Genomic DNA, 17,260 nt, shown 5'->3' with positions numbered 1-17,260 from the left:
GGGAAACAATTGTTGCAGTAGGGCAGTTACTCATACCTCAGTTGTTATAATGTAACAGCTGCCTTGGTTTCTTCCTCAACAAAATTAGTTTAAAAGTGCAGTTAAACTAGGCTAGATTTCCTTACAGCATGCAGACTCCTTAGCAACGAGCTGCTTTCACACTTCTCCGCACTCTTTATAGGCTTGCTTAATTTTTACTGAGTCACATGCTTATACTCTTGCTCCTTATCCCAGAATGCCTTATTCTTTGGCTTCTATTACATTTTTCCCTGGGGGATTTACACTTCTCCACAATTTTTCCTTTTGGTTTTAAGTTATCAGAAGGAAACAGCTAGGACTGGAATACCTGGCAAGAGCCAGTTCAGAGGCCAAGTGAAACAAGACCCAAATGATGTACATAGGAATTCTATATTAATTGATATGGTGGGTGTATACCTAAACAGATCTTCTTTGTTTCTGATTAATGGTGCAGCAGTCCTTCAAAGAGGCTCCAATTAACATTTGCTTGGGTACTTACAGTAGATATGATAATAAATATATACAGAATTCTGAGATAACTTTAGCATCACTGCTGCTGAGACCTAATCAGTGGCAGCTTCTGATGAATGTTCTCATTTTCAAACGTATTGGTATCATAGCAATAGAACATGGACTACAGTGCATCACTTAAGTTTATCATTCTACGCATTTCTAGTATTGAAGCTTTGCATCAGTGCCCACCTGTACCAAGTCTAGCATCATTTTATTTCTACTATCTGCAATTTGTCTTTCAGTTAAGTTCAAACACTTTTTGCATGAGAAGAGCACAGAGCCAAAACATGTAACACAAATTCCAGAGCTTAGCTAATTATCCTGGGATACCCTCCCCCTGTGAGCTCTCAACTGTAATCTCATCTTTTCTCTGCAGAACAGGAGGGAATCCAGGCCTTCGTGTCCCTGGGGTTCAAGCCCAGAAAACTCACATTTAGCCACAGACACTGTTCTTTTCTGTTATTCATTGTTTCTCTAAGTTGTTTCCTCCAGTCCTTCCTTGCAAGCAGGTCAGGCTTTCTCAGTGCGCTGTTTTTTCCTGGCTTTGCCAAGTCTTTCCAGAGCAGCCCCGCTGGTTTTAGCTACTGCCAGCATTCTGTTTCAGCTACAGGCTTTTGTCTTTCTAACTGGCTAGTTACTGCTAGGCAAGATAAATAGGTCCTTAATTAAGCTCTTCTGAGCTGCTGCCGTTTGGAGTATTTCTGATGAAATTACTACTACAGATTTCTAGAGACTATTTGCTGTTATAGGCTGTGCAAATGAATCCAAAGTTAGTTTGAAACAATTAAGCTCCAGCATGTTAATAGGAGGTGATTAACAAAACTGTTAGATCTGCAGTTGGTTACTTTTGACTCCATAGATTTTTCTAGTTCATTCCACAGATTTCTGTTACAAAGAACTCTTCAGCAGCTGTGTTGGGTGGTAATTTAGATATGTCTGCCAAATTCACAGATCTAGACACATACCAGAGATGCTATTCTTACAGATGTTTGGTCAGACCTCTAGTAAAACAACTTTGGCTAGCTGTTGTAAAACTTCAGAAACTCAGGTCAAGCAATTAAAGTATTTGTTGCTACAAAATATTGAGTGTTTTTTAAATGTTCATCAGTTTGTGTCAGTATTTTCAAGATTAAACTATTGAATATTTCAGGTTGGACTGACAGGCAACTCGGTGTTGGGAAAAAGATGTGGGAAACTGAATTCTGTTTCACAGGAAAGTGCACATACCTCTTATTGTGCAAAATGCTTAGGATTTTTTTTCAATACTAGATTAATTACATCAAAATGAAGACAGTTATATGCCTAATACATAATGCATTAATATATATTTCAACACAACCTAAAAGACACTAAAATGACTGCAAAATTTATGTTATAACTTCTTTCACAGATGGTTATGGAAGACAGAAACACAGTAAAGATATTTTAAGTCATGTCCTTCTATAAACTAATTCTGTCCCTCTAATCAGGGAATATAATGGCATAGTATCGTATGCCAGACAGCATGAATTCAGATTCCTGAGTGGTTTCCATGGCAGCATTTTAGAATAAGTTTTGCAGGCAGTTGTGGATTTCATAGAAGAAGGACAAAGGGGTATTAGGTATAGAACCAGAACACTGGAGGTGATAAAAGTGGTGTTTAACCAAATGCAATCCACTAAATATTTGATTTTTAAAATGCTCCAGGTGATTCATGAGAAATGTGATCCTAGCTGTGTGTTGGAAAAATAAGGCTCTGTCACAGTGGGATTTGTGGGTTTTGGCCGAGATATCCCTAAAACCTGTGTTTTCACTGAAGAGGGCATAAAAATCAGAGTTATTCTGATGTTACATGCAACTATCAGAGATCATTAATATAATCTGTGACACTCCCCAGGAGAATACTCTGATAGGGATTTGTTTTCCCTTTGCTTCAAAATAAAAGGTTGCATTCAGAGCCTTATCTTCTTGACCTGTTCTTGTCCTGGCTAAGGTCCTAGCTGCAGTAGCTGAAATCACACCATGAAAAGGAAAGTCAAAGAAACAGAAACTGTTAATGCTACTGTCCTGAGGTACAGTTTGTTAACAGCAACTCTGGCTAGGGAGGGACACCTGGAAAATCACAGCACAGTCCCAATGGTGAGCTTGTTTATGTTTCTTCTCTCCCAGCAAAGCTGGGTCTGAGGGCAGAGATGCACTGTTCTTACATTCTTAACTTTAAAATGTTGCATCCCCACAAGGTGTTTTCACCTCTTACATGGAATACTGAATCTGCAAAGACACATGGATGTCAAAATGGTGGGGAATCAAAATCAGGCCTAATGCCCTCGAGAAGCACAAACAGGGCAGAACACTAGCCTGTTCTAGCTGCCTGTCTACAATATAAGAACCCAATGGTGTGCCAAATCTCTGTTCTGTTGCATATGACAGCCACTTCTAACTAGATAAATCCCTGAACTAAGGTCCATGGCTATTTCTTCTCTTGGTATTCAAGCAAGATTTGCAAACTTTTTTGACATACTGGTTTACACACAGTAAGCTGAAGATTCACCATTAGCGTCTGAGAACAGCTATAAGTTTGGGTTTCTTAGCTAGCAACAGCAGCTTATAGTTTTGCTGAAGAAAAGCCCAGGTAGTGTACTCAGATTTTGAAGCAAGTAGAGAAGGTGTTTCATTCAATGCAGAATGGTGAATTCATGCCTTCTGAGCATCTACTGATCCTGGTGTGGGCATATGTGAGAATAAATATGAGACTATATTACCAGGATAAATAAACAGAAGTGGAAGAATAATAGGATCACCTCCCAGACCTTTTGTCATTTGCCTCAGTTTTCCTTGTAAGCATGTTCTGTACTACACAAAACAAATAGTTATGTCTTGAAACCACATTCTACTCAAGTAAAGAAATTAGCAGTGTGTGCCTTGATCCCATGAAGGCTTTTCCTAAACTTCCAAGGTTCTAGAGACACCCAATTGTGTCTTATCTTTATAATGATATTGAAGAGAATGAGCTGGATCCTTCACCAGTGGCAGGTGGAGTACCTCTACTTCAGTGGGCAGTTACAGCGACTTAAAAAAATTGCTCATCTGATCACACACAAACTGTGATCTCTTAACCGACTCCTTTTCCTTGGGAACCAGCTAATGGTGTATTGTTGTTTCTCTGTGAAATTAGATGAGACACTGAAGCCCAGAGCACTCCAGAAAGCGAATTTCAAGTTTTCTTTTCTCAGTAACTCTGCACTTCACTCTGGTACAAACTAAATGGATATTGGGAGCTGGAATTATTTTTTTTTTGGTTATTACTCTAGAAAAGGTTGGGTTGAACATTGTGGATAGATTGCATGGGAAGGAACAATGACACAATAGTTTATGATGGAAAAAACAGTGTGATATGAAAAAATACATAGCAACCCTCTGTTTACACAGCTATTAAAATGTTATAGGGATCAATAAAGACTAATGTAAAACATTTAGCATGGGAGGAAGCAACCAGGATAGGTTAATGTACTTAGTGAAGCTGCTGTAGAAAACAATGACAGAGAGAAGCAGAGCTGGATGGGAAAATTTACCTCTGGTTGATGGTCAGCTGCAACAAAGGAAAAGGTCAACCATTTGCAAGATCAGTTCAGCAGAAGACATGTGACAGAAAAGAAAGCATTTAATAAAGCATCTGCTAGATCTCATCACCCAAACAGAACAATGCCGCTCAATGTGATCTGTATGATTCAGATAAACAGGTCTACTTTTAATTAAGGTTGTCAGTGACTACCTTACATACAATGCATCACCTGTTATACAGCTAGGCTTAATGTCTGATAGCAGTTTAATTGCTTAAATATATTCCTGTAAACATATCCTTTCTATTTATGGTCTCTGTCCAAAACACAGTCTGTGATCCTGTGGAGGGCTTGCTCTGTATGTTACCTTTTTCTCCATACAGTATATTTGTCCCACTGACTTAAACTAAAGACCCAAGATATTGTGCAGCTCCTTGTTTGTACAGCACAGAATAAGGCTTTGATCCTGATCTGGGGCTCTGTACTCAATAATTATTAGTACATCCAATGACACCATACTAAAATATTAAAATATTAACACTCTTCATTTTTCTTCAGACATGCACGGGACATTTGTAATCCTGATGCCCTTCAGCCTGATATTGATGATTTTTGGAGGAATGACTGGATTCATCAGTATTCTTGCCAGGGCCTACCTACTGCTTCTAATGACAGGACTGCTTTTTCTTTTTGGAGGTACTATATCGAACTCCTAGCTTAACCATTTCAATTAATAAGAGATCATATCTGGGAAACCTCACTTTGTCTTCCAGGGGAAAACAACTAAGCAAGAGTTTACTTTCAGAATAATGCTGGTGTTCATTCACTTGGTGTCTGCTCAGCTCCTGACAGGATTCTGGAATAGAAAGCTGCCACTTATAGTCAGGAAAGGCAAATAATCACAGACAACCATATGTCCTTGTAGAGTGTCTCACACTTAGAACACAGTGTTTTTGCTATGCCCATTAACACAAAAGACTTAATACCTTCTCAGCACAGTGCCCAGATTCTTTACAGACAGGTTAATGGAGAAGTGACTTGGAATTAGTAAAGCATAGGGTTCAACAGCCTTGCACAGATCTACAACTATTAAGAAAACTGGCATTTTTTCAAAGGCATTTGCATGTTTCTGAAAAGGGTCTTGCTAGGCATTCCAGGGTTAGCTTCACTGTTAGTTTTGAACTAGAGCGGTGTCCCCAGCCTGTGGGTCACAAAAGGAAGCCCCAAAGAGTTATTTTAGTTACAGTGTAACATTTCAATTTGAAGCTAGTAATGTCCTTTCTCATTTTTTATCATTTTTGCTGCAAAGAAAGAAAGTAGTTTTAGAATGGCTTTAGAAAGTTTTAGAAAGTCATTTATGAATTAAAACTAAAAACATTCTGGCAAAGTAGGAAAACTGGGTTTAAATCCATCTCCATTTTCTTCTCCAAATAGATTTTCAATACTGTCTCACAATGTAATATGAAACAGAAATGTTCCCCAACAGAAAAGGGGATCCTCAGGATTGGCCCACATCACCTGATCATACAGTCTTGTTTCTAAGAAGAGCATGATAAGAGATTACTGGAAGCAAATGCTGCTGTCGCAAAGTCTTGACTGACCTTTTTAGACTGAAATGCTCTTACAAAGACCAGCCATTCCCCATTATGGTTTTCTTCAGGAAAAAAGAAAAAGAAAAAAGAAGTAACTTCTCTTTTCTTAAAACATCGGAAAGCTGTATTCTCTAAAAAGTCTTTGGCCTACTCCAAATAGTAAGTGAAACATGAAAAGCTGTGAAGTGCAAAGCATAATTATCCTGCTGAGAAGTGGAGTACTGTGCTTTTCTAAGACACTTGGTGTTGCAAAAAGGGAAAGGAAACACAAAGACAGTGTTAGGACGGAAGTGCTTGAATGTGTTCTGAAGATGCAACTAGTGCTGGGTAGATACGACAGCATGGACAGACTTCACGGTGGCCTTCGATGTGAGACCAGGACCCTCCTCCCACTCAGGTGGTATTGTTCAGCCGTCTCAGCTGCACTGAGGCTTGATGCATGTAATGGGCATGCAGAGTTTTATAGGATATTGCAGTTCATGAAGTTTGGTATTGATACTTCTGTCTCAGCAGAAAGAAATGTTTTATAATGGAATTCCAGAAACCTGAGGTAATACCAGAACTGAAATTTTCCACATCCCAGGACATCCTACTTGCTTCCTCAATTTTTTTTTTTTTAAATTGTGGCAACATTGAAAGAGGATCACAGAACTCAGCATACCTTGTTGAAAATGTCAACAGAACAGTAACTTCCATTTCTGCTAACAGAAGGTATAGAGAAGTGATTTTTTTCTCCCCTTGCAGAGGATTAGAACAAGGTACAGGCATCATGGCATGGTTAAAATCAGGAATATGAGTATGAATTTTGTCTGTTGGATAACCCAATATACTACTGTCTTCATCTGTCTTTACTCGAACTTGTCTTTCTGGCAAAAATGCAGACTCATCTAAATTTACATTATGATTTAACAGAAAGGCAGACCAAAATTTTTCTCCCTCAGAGTCAGATAAGACAATATCTTGTTCTACAAGTGTTCCAGTATCGACTTTCCCTGGATTGCAGTCCTTCATTTCTTTCTATTGCATCTTTCCTGCCACTGATCCACTAAAGTCCTAAGTTAGTATATGTCCTTTGAGTGACACAGATGCCAGTCTCAGGATGTAGCATGTACCTGAGCTAGGTATGCCATTCCCTAAGTTTGCTAGCTTCTCTACAGCCCTTCCTTTCTGAAAACACCTGACTTCTCATTTGAGTGGCTTTATTAATTTATTTTTAGTCTGCTCCAAGGATGTCTTTGGCTCAATTACTTGGAAGTGATGAATAGTCATGACTCCACAAAATTGTTGGGAAGTGACAGTAAAGACTGACACATGTACATTGAACACTCAAAACAAGTGATACTCTAAACTGGAAACCAGCCTAAATTCAGGACACTGACCTGAAATGCAAGAATCTCTGTGTCCATGGGCTTTCTTGCAGAGAGGCTGAGGTAGACAACTGTACGTGGTGCACAGCAGTGAGAAATCAGGATGCATTGTAATACAGTATTGAAAACAGAGATGTACGTACATTACATTCCCGGAAAAGACCTGACTAGATTTTTATTGTGGAAAGCTTGCGGTTATATGTTTTGATTCCATATTTAACAGTGAGAACACATTAAATTCAATGGACAGAAATAACCCTCTCTCTACTTCCTTCTCACTCTTTCCCAAAAAACAACCTCAACTAGATTTCAAAGGTAGACAGAGGCTAACTGGCAATCTGGCTTGGGTAGATAGGAAGCCCTAAGAGATATCAAATTAATTATTTTTGATTGTTGCAGTGGATGCTAACTAGCTGAATATGTTTTTTTTTCCCAGCTCTTGTTACACTTACTGGGATCAGTGTCTATATTGCATATTCAGCTGCTGCATTCGAAGAAGCTGTCTGCCTCCTGAGGAGTAAAGATCTCCTGATAGAGATTGACATCAGGTTTGGCTGGTCACTGACACTAGTCTGGATCTCCTTTGTCGCAGAAGTGCTCACTGGGGCTGTGTTTCTCCTGGCAGCAAGAGTTGTGGGTCTGAAACGGCGACGTGAACAGACGTTATAAACAGCAGGTACCATTGCAACAACAGAACCCTTCAAAGCCTAGAAATGTGGATTGCTTGGTCCATCTGATCACTATGGGTAATAAAAGTGGCAAGGCTGTGACTGACTTTCTTGCCAGCTGCCGTAAACCATTCTCACAGTTAGCTATAAAACACAGAGAAAAATCGGTAAAATATTTCAAGTGTTGTCAATAAGGAAACCCTTGTGACTTTAGAAGTACATTGCAGTGTTATTGTTTCAAAAATAATTCCTTCTGGCATCTCATAAGACAGCTCCATTCATTACTTAGAACAAGATAGATCTCTTGCTTTCTTTTCTCCTTTCTGCTGTCCCAACAATGTGCCTCAGAGTAGTACCTTGCAGGCCAGTCTGCACAGTCTACTTAGCTTTTGGTTTCCCCTCTGAGACTCCTAATAAGTATACCTATTCCAGTCACGTTGGCAGCCTCTACTGGCAGAGCTGCTCTGAGATGTCTGATTTGCGGTAGGTAGTGTGACCTTCCTTACAGCTTTTTGCTAGCAGAAGATGTATCTGATGGATTTCCAAGATTTTACTTAGCAATCTTTGTGATGTTTCCTTTTCATGTAATCAGTAACAGGCTTTGTACTAGAATATGTTTAACTTGTGCTGAAAACTGCTGAGTAAAACTGGACAGGATACCCAAGTTTCATCTTAAGTGCCAAGCAACCTAGTCTTTCTTTATTAATTTTTAATCTGTGTAATAGCGTTTAAGAGAAAATTTACTCCAGTCCCCACTGAAGTTAATTGAAGAAATTTTCTCTGACCACTGTGGCTTGGGATAAACACTTGAGTTTATTAACAGCTCCACTAAGTTTCTGTTAGATCATGTGTTTCTGAAGGACCTCAGCATATTATAGTTCACGACTGTGACTCAGGACCTGTGTCAGGAAGGCACACTATGTCATTGGGCAAGTCCCTTGTACTTCCTCCAGTAGTGCAAAAGACATAATTTACCTACATCTGTTACATATCAGAACAGTTTTATCATGGTGTCCTGTGTTAAAGATTGCACATTTACTCTTAGCTGAGCTCAGCTCTGATCTTGGTACCACAGTACCAATTGCTTCACAAAAAATAGTGTCAGAGAGCTTCCAAGAGCTTACAGTCTTTGGAGATTTAAGGGAACATTATTATTGCCATGCTGTGAGTGGAGAAACGAGGCGGAAAAACTGCCCAAGGTCACATGAAACCAAAGTTTCTGAATCCCAGTCTAAGACCTTAGTTGGTAGACCTTGCTTATTATCAGAATTATTTAAAGCTAGAAATCCTGAATGGACTGAGCAGTAGAAATTCTGTGAATAGCCAGTACAATTTCATAATTCTCACTTGCTCCCACATTGGTTTTCACATATTTTCCACGTTGCCTTATGTTGGGGTTGTATAATTGAGTCATTTTACAAGTTAAAGCATACCACATCAGCTCTATAAAAAGAGTAGGAAAAAAATCATTTGTAGACAAAATTCCAAGTGCTTAAGTGAATTCTGTAAAATGTAATATATCTCTGTTTTGGTGCTGATGAAGCTATTTATAATACAGTTTGTATGATGTTACTCAGACATTACTATAAGCTGTAATAGTAAAATACCCTCTGAGGTTTTTTTTGAGTATTTATTACAGATGTTATTTTACAGTGGTTTTGAATGTTGTAAAATTAAATAAAATGATATCTCAGTGCTGGGAATTATTTCTGAAGACATGGAAGAACTAAGATATATTAACTTTAACTTTCTCTGCAGATCTATTCTACAATTTAGCTGGCGTTTTTGAAGTGCCTGTGTCACATGTGCTAGGTATTTATAAGGTACTTATACAGCTACAATAGAAAATATTCAAGTCATCAAGTCTAATTACAAAGCCAATGAATCTGTTATTGAATTATAGCAATTCTCATTTCTATGGCTTTCCTAAATTTCTTATTCTGGCATCCTGCAATATCTGGCACAATGGCAATAAAGAGTATCTTCTGCCTCTGAATACTTGTATAACCCTTGAATTTCTCTGAAATTCCTTCTGAATACAAAGGAAAAAAAAGATGGTTTGGAATAGTCAAATAAGCCTTGAAAATTTTTAAGAATTATATTAGAGAAAATGTCCTGGAAAAGACTTTATGTAATTTGATACAAGTGACCTTATCAACTTCTTCCTCTGACTAAAACTAGTGTTTATTTAATAACCAGCTCTTTGCTGTATTTTCCCCAGAATGCATTACTGAGATGAGGACACTGACTGTTCCCATTCCTTTCTGGTGATTTGCAAACTCATAGGTAATTGGCCACATTTAAAGTGAGGAAAAACAGATATACTGAGCAAAGCATTACTGTTTGAGCACAGAGTGCACAGAGCTACTGGCCAATACTAGTCACTAATTTAAAGGCTTCTTCAAGGGATGGCAGAGAAGGATAGGGGAGGTCAAATAAATCCTTGAGAGTGAAAAAACTGCAGATACACAAGACATTTAGAGGAGATGCTGGTGAATATGATGTAGACATGAAACCACAAGGGTTCAGTCTGAGTCTGTGCTGTTCCTGAGCTGAGCAGCTTGGATGATTCTGTATATCCACCTCTGATAACTAAGGAGACGTTACTGGCTCAGACACAGCTTCAGTTAAAGAAGCTCCATGCATTTGTGGGCCACTGATCCAAAGCCAATAGCCATGACTGACTACGCAGGCACACGTGATTTGTAATTTCTTCCTTCCAAATTTAAAAGGATGGCAGATTGGACACGAAACAGGACATACTCAGTTCATACACAGTTGATCAGCAGAGCGAGAGCTGGAATCTGCCCAGAACCTCTCCAATAAGGTGACCACAGCAAGGCATGGAGTGTTTGCCCACTGAAGCTGTTAAGGGAAGCTGGAACTGGCCCATGAGATAGATCCAAAAGACTTAGATTTTCCAATACTTGATTGACACCAAGTAATCTTGACCTCCAATTTTATCACATATTTTTTCATTGTTTTGCAAATGAAATACAATGATCTCAAACTATTTAAAACTGAAAAAGAAAATCTGAAGGAATCTGAGCCTACTTCATAAATACAGATATCTTTTTTCTCTGGTTCAGTTTGTAAATTCCTTGCAGCAAAGCAGTTCATAGTTAGCCAAGATATATCAGTAAAAAAACAAATATCCCTTGGCCTCCTGACTGTCATTTTCATATTAACAGACTAAATCGCCCCAGCTCAGGACCAGAAAGGTTAGAACAAATGCTGTGGCTTTGTACTAGAGAATTAAAATGCCCCCAGAACTGGTACAACCATGGTCAAAAGAGACTTCGCAGTGCCTCAGTACTCCAATTCATTTGCTAAGTGGGCACAATTGTTAGCCCAGCAATTGCGAGCTTACAGGAATTTGGACAGATGTTCTTGCAGGCCAGACAACACTACATTGAAGGCCAGGTTCAACTTGCAGTTTTAGCCATCTCTGGTTACAGGTCTTTAACTAGATTGCATTCTTGTTAAGTTACAAAAAAAAAGAGATCTTTTTATTTTTATTAAAATATTCTAGTGCTGTTTTACTGTAATAGCTTTCTCCTATGTTTTACACATCAGCTTGAACCCTAACTAGGCTCTCAAACTTTTCTTTCCCATTGTGCCAGTCCTTTCAGCCGCCATATCACTGTTAGATTCACTCTTTGGATACATATGAGCAGTGGCAGTATATGCTGCTGGATCACGTCTCCCTGTGGCCTTTGTATTGCTAGTAATTGTAGTTTGAATGCTCTGGCTTAAAGAGACCTTTTCTGTTTCAGAATGGTTTGCACAGAAACAGTGGTCTCTGCTGACATCTCATGGCTACACTAAGCAGTTGGCTGTATTTGGAAAGAAACAACTCATTTCCATACATACTATTTTTGTATGGTTTGAAGAGCAGAGGAGAATGTCATGCTCACTAGGCCCTAGCTCCTGTATTTTATAGTTCAGAGAATCTCATCTAGAAACTGCTGAAACCAAGTCAGTGACATCTCCCAGCTGCTGCCCATCTTAAGTTAAAATGTCAGTTGATGGGAAATGTATTGTTAAGCTTCCCTATTCTTTAAAAAAAATAATCAAAAAACATTCTTAAAGGTTTTTACTGCTTCTTTTCTTAGGAGATAGATGCTATAACCATTCCATGGATGTTATGTTATGTTTTGATTAGATTAACCAGTATTGGGGTTTTTTTTACATTCGTGGCATAAATGTTGAAACTATTAACCTGAAGCTAATAAAATTGAACATCTGAGGGTGCAAATAATAAGAGAAAAATAAATACCTTTATATCACAGCTGATTTAATGAATATGATAGACTGACTAAAAGTTGTACAATTGAAAGGGACAGACTTCAGAATTGGTCCAGAAAATCTCAGAGGAGTTGTGCAGGACACAGCATCCTATGTTTTTTGTGGCTTTGAATTTCTTTACCCTCTCTCAATAAAAACATTTTTTTACAACACATCAGGAAGTTCTGCTTTCAGCAGGCGCTGAGCAACTTCAGTGAGATCCACCAAGACATTGTTGAATTTTGAAACCATGCTACAACTGTCAAAGTAGAGGAGACCAAATCTAACCTGTCACATTTATTAGATTTGATCTTCCTTTCCTGAGAACTGTGGCAGCATTGTCCAGTCCTGATCTACAAATGTACCTCTGCATAGAGTACTCAGACACATCTGTAATTCTTACAGAGTACTAGGATAGAGCACCTCCTGTAAAAAAACATTCTCAGCTATGGTGCAGGATCAAGTTGCTAGACTTATATAGTGCATGAACACTATTTGGGGATAGTTCCTTCATTCCTGGACTGTAGTCCCCAAACAGATGAACAGCAGTTGGTTAACAGTCTGCAGGTATGTGGAGTCAGGAATTAGAGGGAAAGGAAGAGGGAAGCAATGCCACACCCCGCCGTAAGTAAAGTGGCACTGACGTTGAAATCTCTTGTTACGCATGACCTAGTTTTGTCTTGCTATCACCTAAGAAAACTCATCTTGGTGATCTTACAGGAGCCTTTCAGGTTCAGTCACCATTTGAGGAGAAGGCACTAAAGTTAATACCTGTAAAACAGTCAGAAAGTAAGGGATGTGGGACTGTAAGTGCACAAGTTATCATCAGTTGATGAGTTACTGCTTATCAGCCGAGCTGTCACAACTGAATCTCCCATCGCTTTTGAGAATTAAAATGCACTTCTTCAGAACACCACCTCTACAGCCTGGTCTCATTTGCATGATGGTTTAGGCTATTGGGTTTATTTCATTTGGAGCAGACCAGAGCTGACGAGCAGTGAAGTATTAAAAGGTAGCATCTTAGTCCTTGTGGTAGTCCGCTTATACCACTAATTTAAAAGCTAGCTGAAAGACTCCTTGGTTGAGGTTGGAATGATGGCAGGCAGTTCCCTGAAGAGCTTTTGGCTCATTATTTTACTGTTTTCATTTTTGCCAAGGACAAGGCAAACACTTGTCACAGAAGGCTGGGATTCTCCCAGTGTAATGCTCCCTAGGTGTTGAAAGGAATTTGTCTGCCAATAGCTGAACAGCATTTGCTAATGGCTTGTGCTTCTGGACAACACATCTGGCCGCTAAAGGAGCTAACATATTTCTCCATCCAGCCTGGCCTTTTCAAATATTTATAAGCTAATGTTGTCTGTAATGCCTGCAGCATACAGAGAGGCTGAACTGAATTGCACTGTGGAGGAGTCTCTATTTCCACAGCTTTTTGGAGTTGGCTGCATCAGCACTGTGGAAACCCTTTGGCATAATAAACCTTTTACTGCCACAGCTCCCACTTGACTAGTATTATACAGTGAAGCATTTAATTATGAAAAAGAAAACCCCACATAAAAAGAATTTGATAACTGTCAGGCAAAATCCATAGAAGAACCAAACTTTGTGGGACTTGCAATAAAAAGTCTTTCGAGCTATCTGCCTTTCTGTTTATAAAGAGTACATTACAGGCATGGCGACAGCTGTAGTCAGCAGACTTGGAAGATGTATTGCCTTCCTGTCTGTGGCAGACTTCATATATAACAGGACATTGATTTGGTCCAGGGCACTTCCACAGAACTGGAAAACTTTTACATGAGTAACTGAGAAGACCAGGCCTGTTTCATTCAGTGAGGAGACATAAGAGACCTGTTTAATACTGTGTGCAGCATAAAAGTGTGAATATTTCTTTCTCAAAACTGAGAATAATGCAATATTTAATGGAAGCAAAAGAAGAAAGAAATGGCTACAGGATGCCTTCTCAGCCAACAGAAATCAAGACATTCACAAGCCTATCTTTTAGATTCAGACCTACAGGATCGCTTCATACTCAGATATTAATTGTTTAAGCTGCCACTATAATTTATACAAACACCCAAGTGACAGGACTTACTACCATGGGTTTCATTTTGCTGAATAGGTGACAATTAAAAAAACCCTAATCTTTACTTGAGTCATTCAGTCTCTCTGATCATATGCATCAACAAGAGACACTGGTGTCAGTCTTGAGGTACTCAGCACACAGGAGCAATGAGGGTTTGAACCAGCTGTAACTGACTGTCCTGCAGGCACCACTGAAATAGCACATGTAAGCAAATAGAAGAATAAACATCACCAGCCTTGAAGAGAACTGTTCTGCCTGACTTTTGTGACTTGCCACAGATGAACCTGTAAGTGGAATTTGGTGTTAATAATCAAGCTGAATAGCAACATCTCTGCTAAATGGCTGATTACAAGAAGCCACAGTACAGTGCCTTCATTGTCCTACTTCAGTGAACACTTGCTTGTCACATTAGCATGCAGAGACACAACTGTAACTCTATGTAGGGAGCTTTGCTGTGTTGACTTCCTCTTCAACGTAAGATTTGTTCTTCCCCCTTGGGGTCTCTGGCTTGCTGTATGGGAGGCTGTTACATCAGCAACGTAAATGAGAAAAAAGGACCATTTCCTGTACAACAGCCAATAGAATCACTACACTCCTGCTCCCAAGCTGCTCCTAGGCACAGACCTGCCCTTCAGCGTCTGCCTTGGACTTACTTTCCTGCTTTCCTTTCACCAGAAAGTCCTCTTCCTCTTCCTTGGCAGTAGTAGCAGTGCATCGGGACCCTCTGTCACCATAACAACTGGATATCTGTCTTATAATTCAGACTGCCCTCTCTAACTTCAAGGGCCTCTTCCTACACACTGCCTAGAGCTCATCAATCCTTCCCTGAGCAATTCTACATTCTTTATTGGAATAGTAACTCCTACACCCACTCTTTCTAAAGCTGCATCTCTGCCATTTTCCAAAAAGCCTGATGAACCACATACCTATTTGGGAAGGGGATTTAATTTTTCACAGGTAAGCCTTAATCTTTACAAAGACCAGCTTACTCTGTGATTAACCCCATTGTCTTGGATTTGCCTGTAGGAATGGTTGCCCCAAGGAGTTTGGAAAATAATCCTGCAGAGAGCAATCTGCTCAAATAGCAAATCACCTTGTAACTCCTAATTCCTTTGGAATTTAGACAACATGACAAGCATTAAAACACTAAAGGCTTCTAGAAAGCAGCATATCCCTCCAAAATAACAAATACATCGCCAAATCTTGCTTAGTCACAAACTAACTGTGACATTGGACTAACTGATAGCCATTTCTGTACTTCACAATCTTTAATGGCAGCGTACCTACTCAATTGCTTCAAGTTGAATAAATGACTTTACTAAACCTCCCCAACAGCTCATTTAGAGTTTGAATAATTTTCATTATATGTAGAGATTTTGGCCTGCACTGTCAGTTGCAACCCATACAAGCACTGCAAGTCAATACAAATATTTTCCACTAATTTGGAAATAAGGGTAAAATGTGATTGTCCTCTAAAAAGCACAGTTACAGGAGAAATAAGGATACCATACAAATCCGTGCTTGAAATGCGTTTTGCAACACACGTAATCATAACTTGGCATTTTGCCCATCTCATTTATAAACTATCACGACATGGGCACCCACTGATAGCTGTTACGTTTGAATGTAATTTTACTGCACAGAAGCAGTCCCTGTGACAACAGCATTCCCAGTTCTATATTGCTGTGCTTTTCCTGAGCAGCCACTGCACGTCACTGTTGTTCCACACAGAAGAGTCAAAAGAGACATTTATGTGAGCAGGTAGCAGGACTCGGAGAGTCTCTGCCTTTTCAATCAAGGGAAGAAAATATGCTACAAACCAACAGATGGAGCTTACGGAAGTCAAGGGGGATTTTTTTTTTTGCCCAGGACTGAAGGGAGGCCATTCACTCTTTCACTATCTCACTTGTCTGTGAAAAAAGGCTTTATTCATCTTTTCTCCTTCTAGGTGTAAAAAGAGAATGGTCATCACCCAGGCACACAAAGATCCTGAGGGAATTGCGGGCTCTTCACAGGCTCCATGTGAAAAGTGACACATCACTAAACCTTTGAATGCTCAAGTTCTGCAGCAATGACGCCATGCCCTGCCTCACAGCATTACTGTGAGGACTGAAATTAAAGAGATGAGATGTTCAGATACAACTGTAAGAGCAACATAATGCATACCTTCTTAGATTTGAAGCATTTCTTCCTTTCAAGCAAAGGGGAAATTATGGAGCATTACGTTGCGATTTTAGAAATAAAGAGCTTGAAAATTTGGCATGAATGTTAAGCCTAAAGAGGCAGCTACAACTAGGGGTCTGAATGATATTTTTTCTTGAAGCATGGCACTCCTAAGAAAGCGTTGTCAATAACTATGTCAAGTCATACAGGCTGTCTAGCACTAAGCTCCTCCTTCCATCACTTGCCACTGAAAATACAGAAATTTTCCCTGTTTCTCACATGACTTTTTTCCAGATTTTCAGCAATTGCCACATTTTCTGAGTGCAATGGGGAGTCTTAATTTCTTTTTCAATAAAGTTTCATATAAAACAATTCCAGAGGAATGAAACTGCCAGTAAAGACAATTCCAGTAGAGGGTAGGAAGGAATATAATAAAAGGTAGGAAGAATACAATAAGAAATAAAACAAGATCATGAGAAGATGTTGAGGGAAATTAACAATAGAAGAGACATATAAACTTAACTGAAAATGTTTTAGCAAGTAGGGAACCTTGTGGGATCTTCTGTAGCATTCAATGCACTAAAAGCAATAGTGCCCCATCCATGGGTTTTCATACTGTGCTTGCAACCCAACAGCGACAGCTGTACTTGCCAGATCCTACTGTTGCAGTCCAACTTGGCTGCCCCTGGCATATTAATTCATTGCATTGGTGGCAGTCCATGGATCTGGGATCCCAAGGAGGAGGTGACACATCAGCTGCAGGTGGCACTAAGGTGCCATGGAGACATAGGCAAGCCAGCTTTGCTCATCTAGCTCCAGTTTCAGCAACAAAGCTGAGGGACAGATTTCAGTATGGAACAGCTGTGTTCTTGCCAGGCTTGTGTAGTGTATGATGACTCCCATGCCTCTGCGTTTTTCCTGATAATACTGCCTTGATCTGTGATGACTACAGTTATTTCACAGATGCTTTCCCACATCCAGTCTGCAGAAGAGATACAACCTGAGAAAAGCATTCTTCTTTTCTTCCCTAGTA

At 39.4% G+C, this 17,260-nt stretch overlaps 1 protein-coding gene across 1 annotated transcript in view; it reads left to right on the top strand.

Annotated features, from left to right (window-relative positions):
- Nucleotides 1–7,698, top strand: part of TMEM114 (transmembrane protein 114) — a gene marked incomplete at its 5' end in the record, with an annotated part of 12,376 nt that extends 4,678 nt beyond the window's left edge. Inside the window, 2 exons of the mRNA XM_010192872.1 lie at nt 4,629–4,766; nt 7,466–7,698. Of these exons, the coding sequence (XP_010191174.1) occupies nt 4,629–4,766; nt 7,466–7,698 (371 nt within the window). The remainder of the gene's footprint in view (nt 1–4,628; nt 4,767–7,465) is intronic.
- Between the last annotated feature and the right edge of the window lie 9,562 nt (nt 7,699–17,260).

Source organism: Mesitornis unicolor, unplaced genomic scaffold, assembly GCF_000695765.1.
Source record: "Mesitornis unicolor isolate BGI_N332 unplaced genomic scaffold, ASM69576v1 scaffold8489, whole genome shotgun sequence".
Classification (NCBI taxonomy): Eukaryota; Metazoa; Chordata; class Aves; order Mesitornithiformes; family Mesitornithidae; genus Mesitornis; species Mesitornis unicolor.
This window is presented reverse-complemented; position numbering and strand designations above follow the sequence as displayed.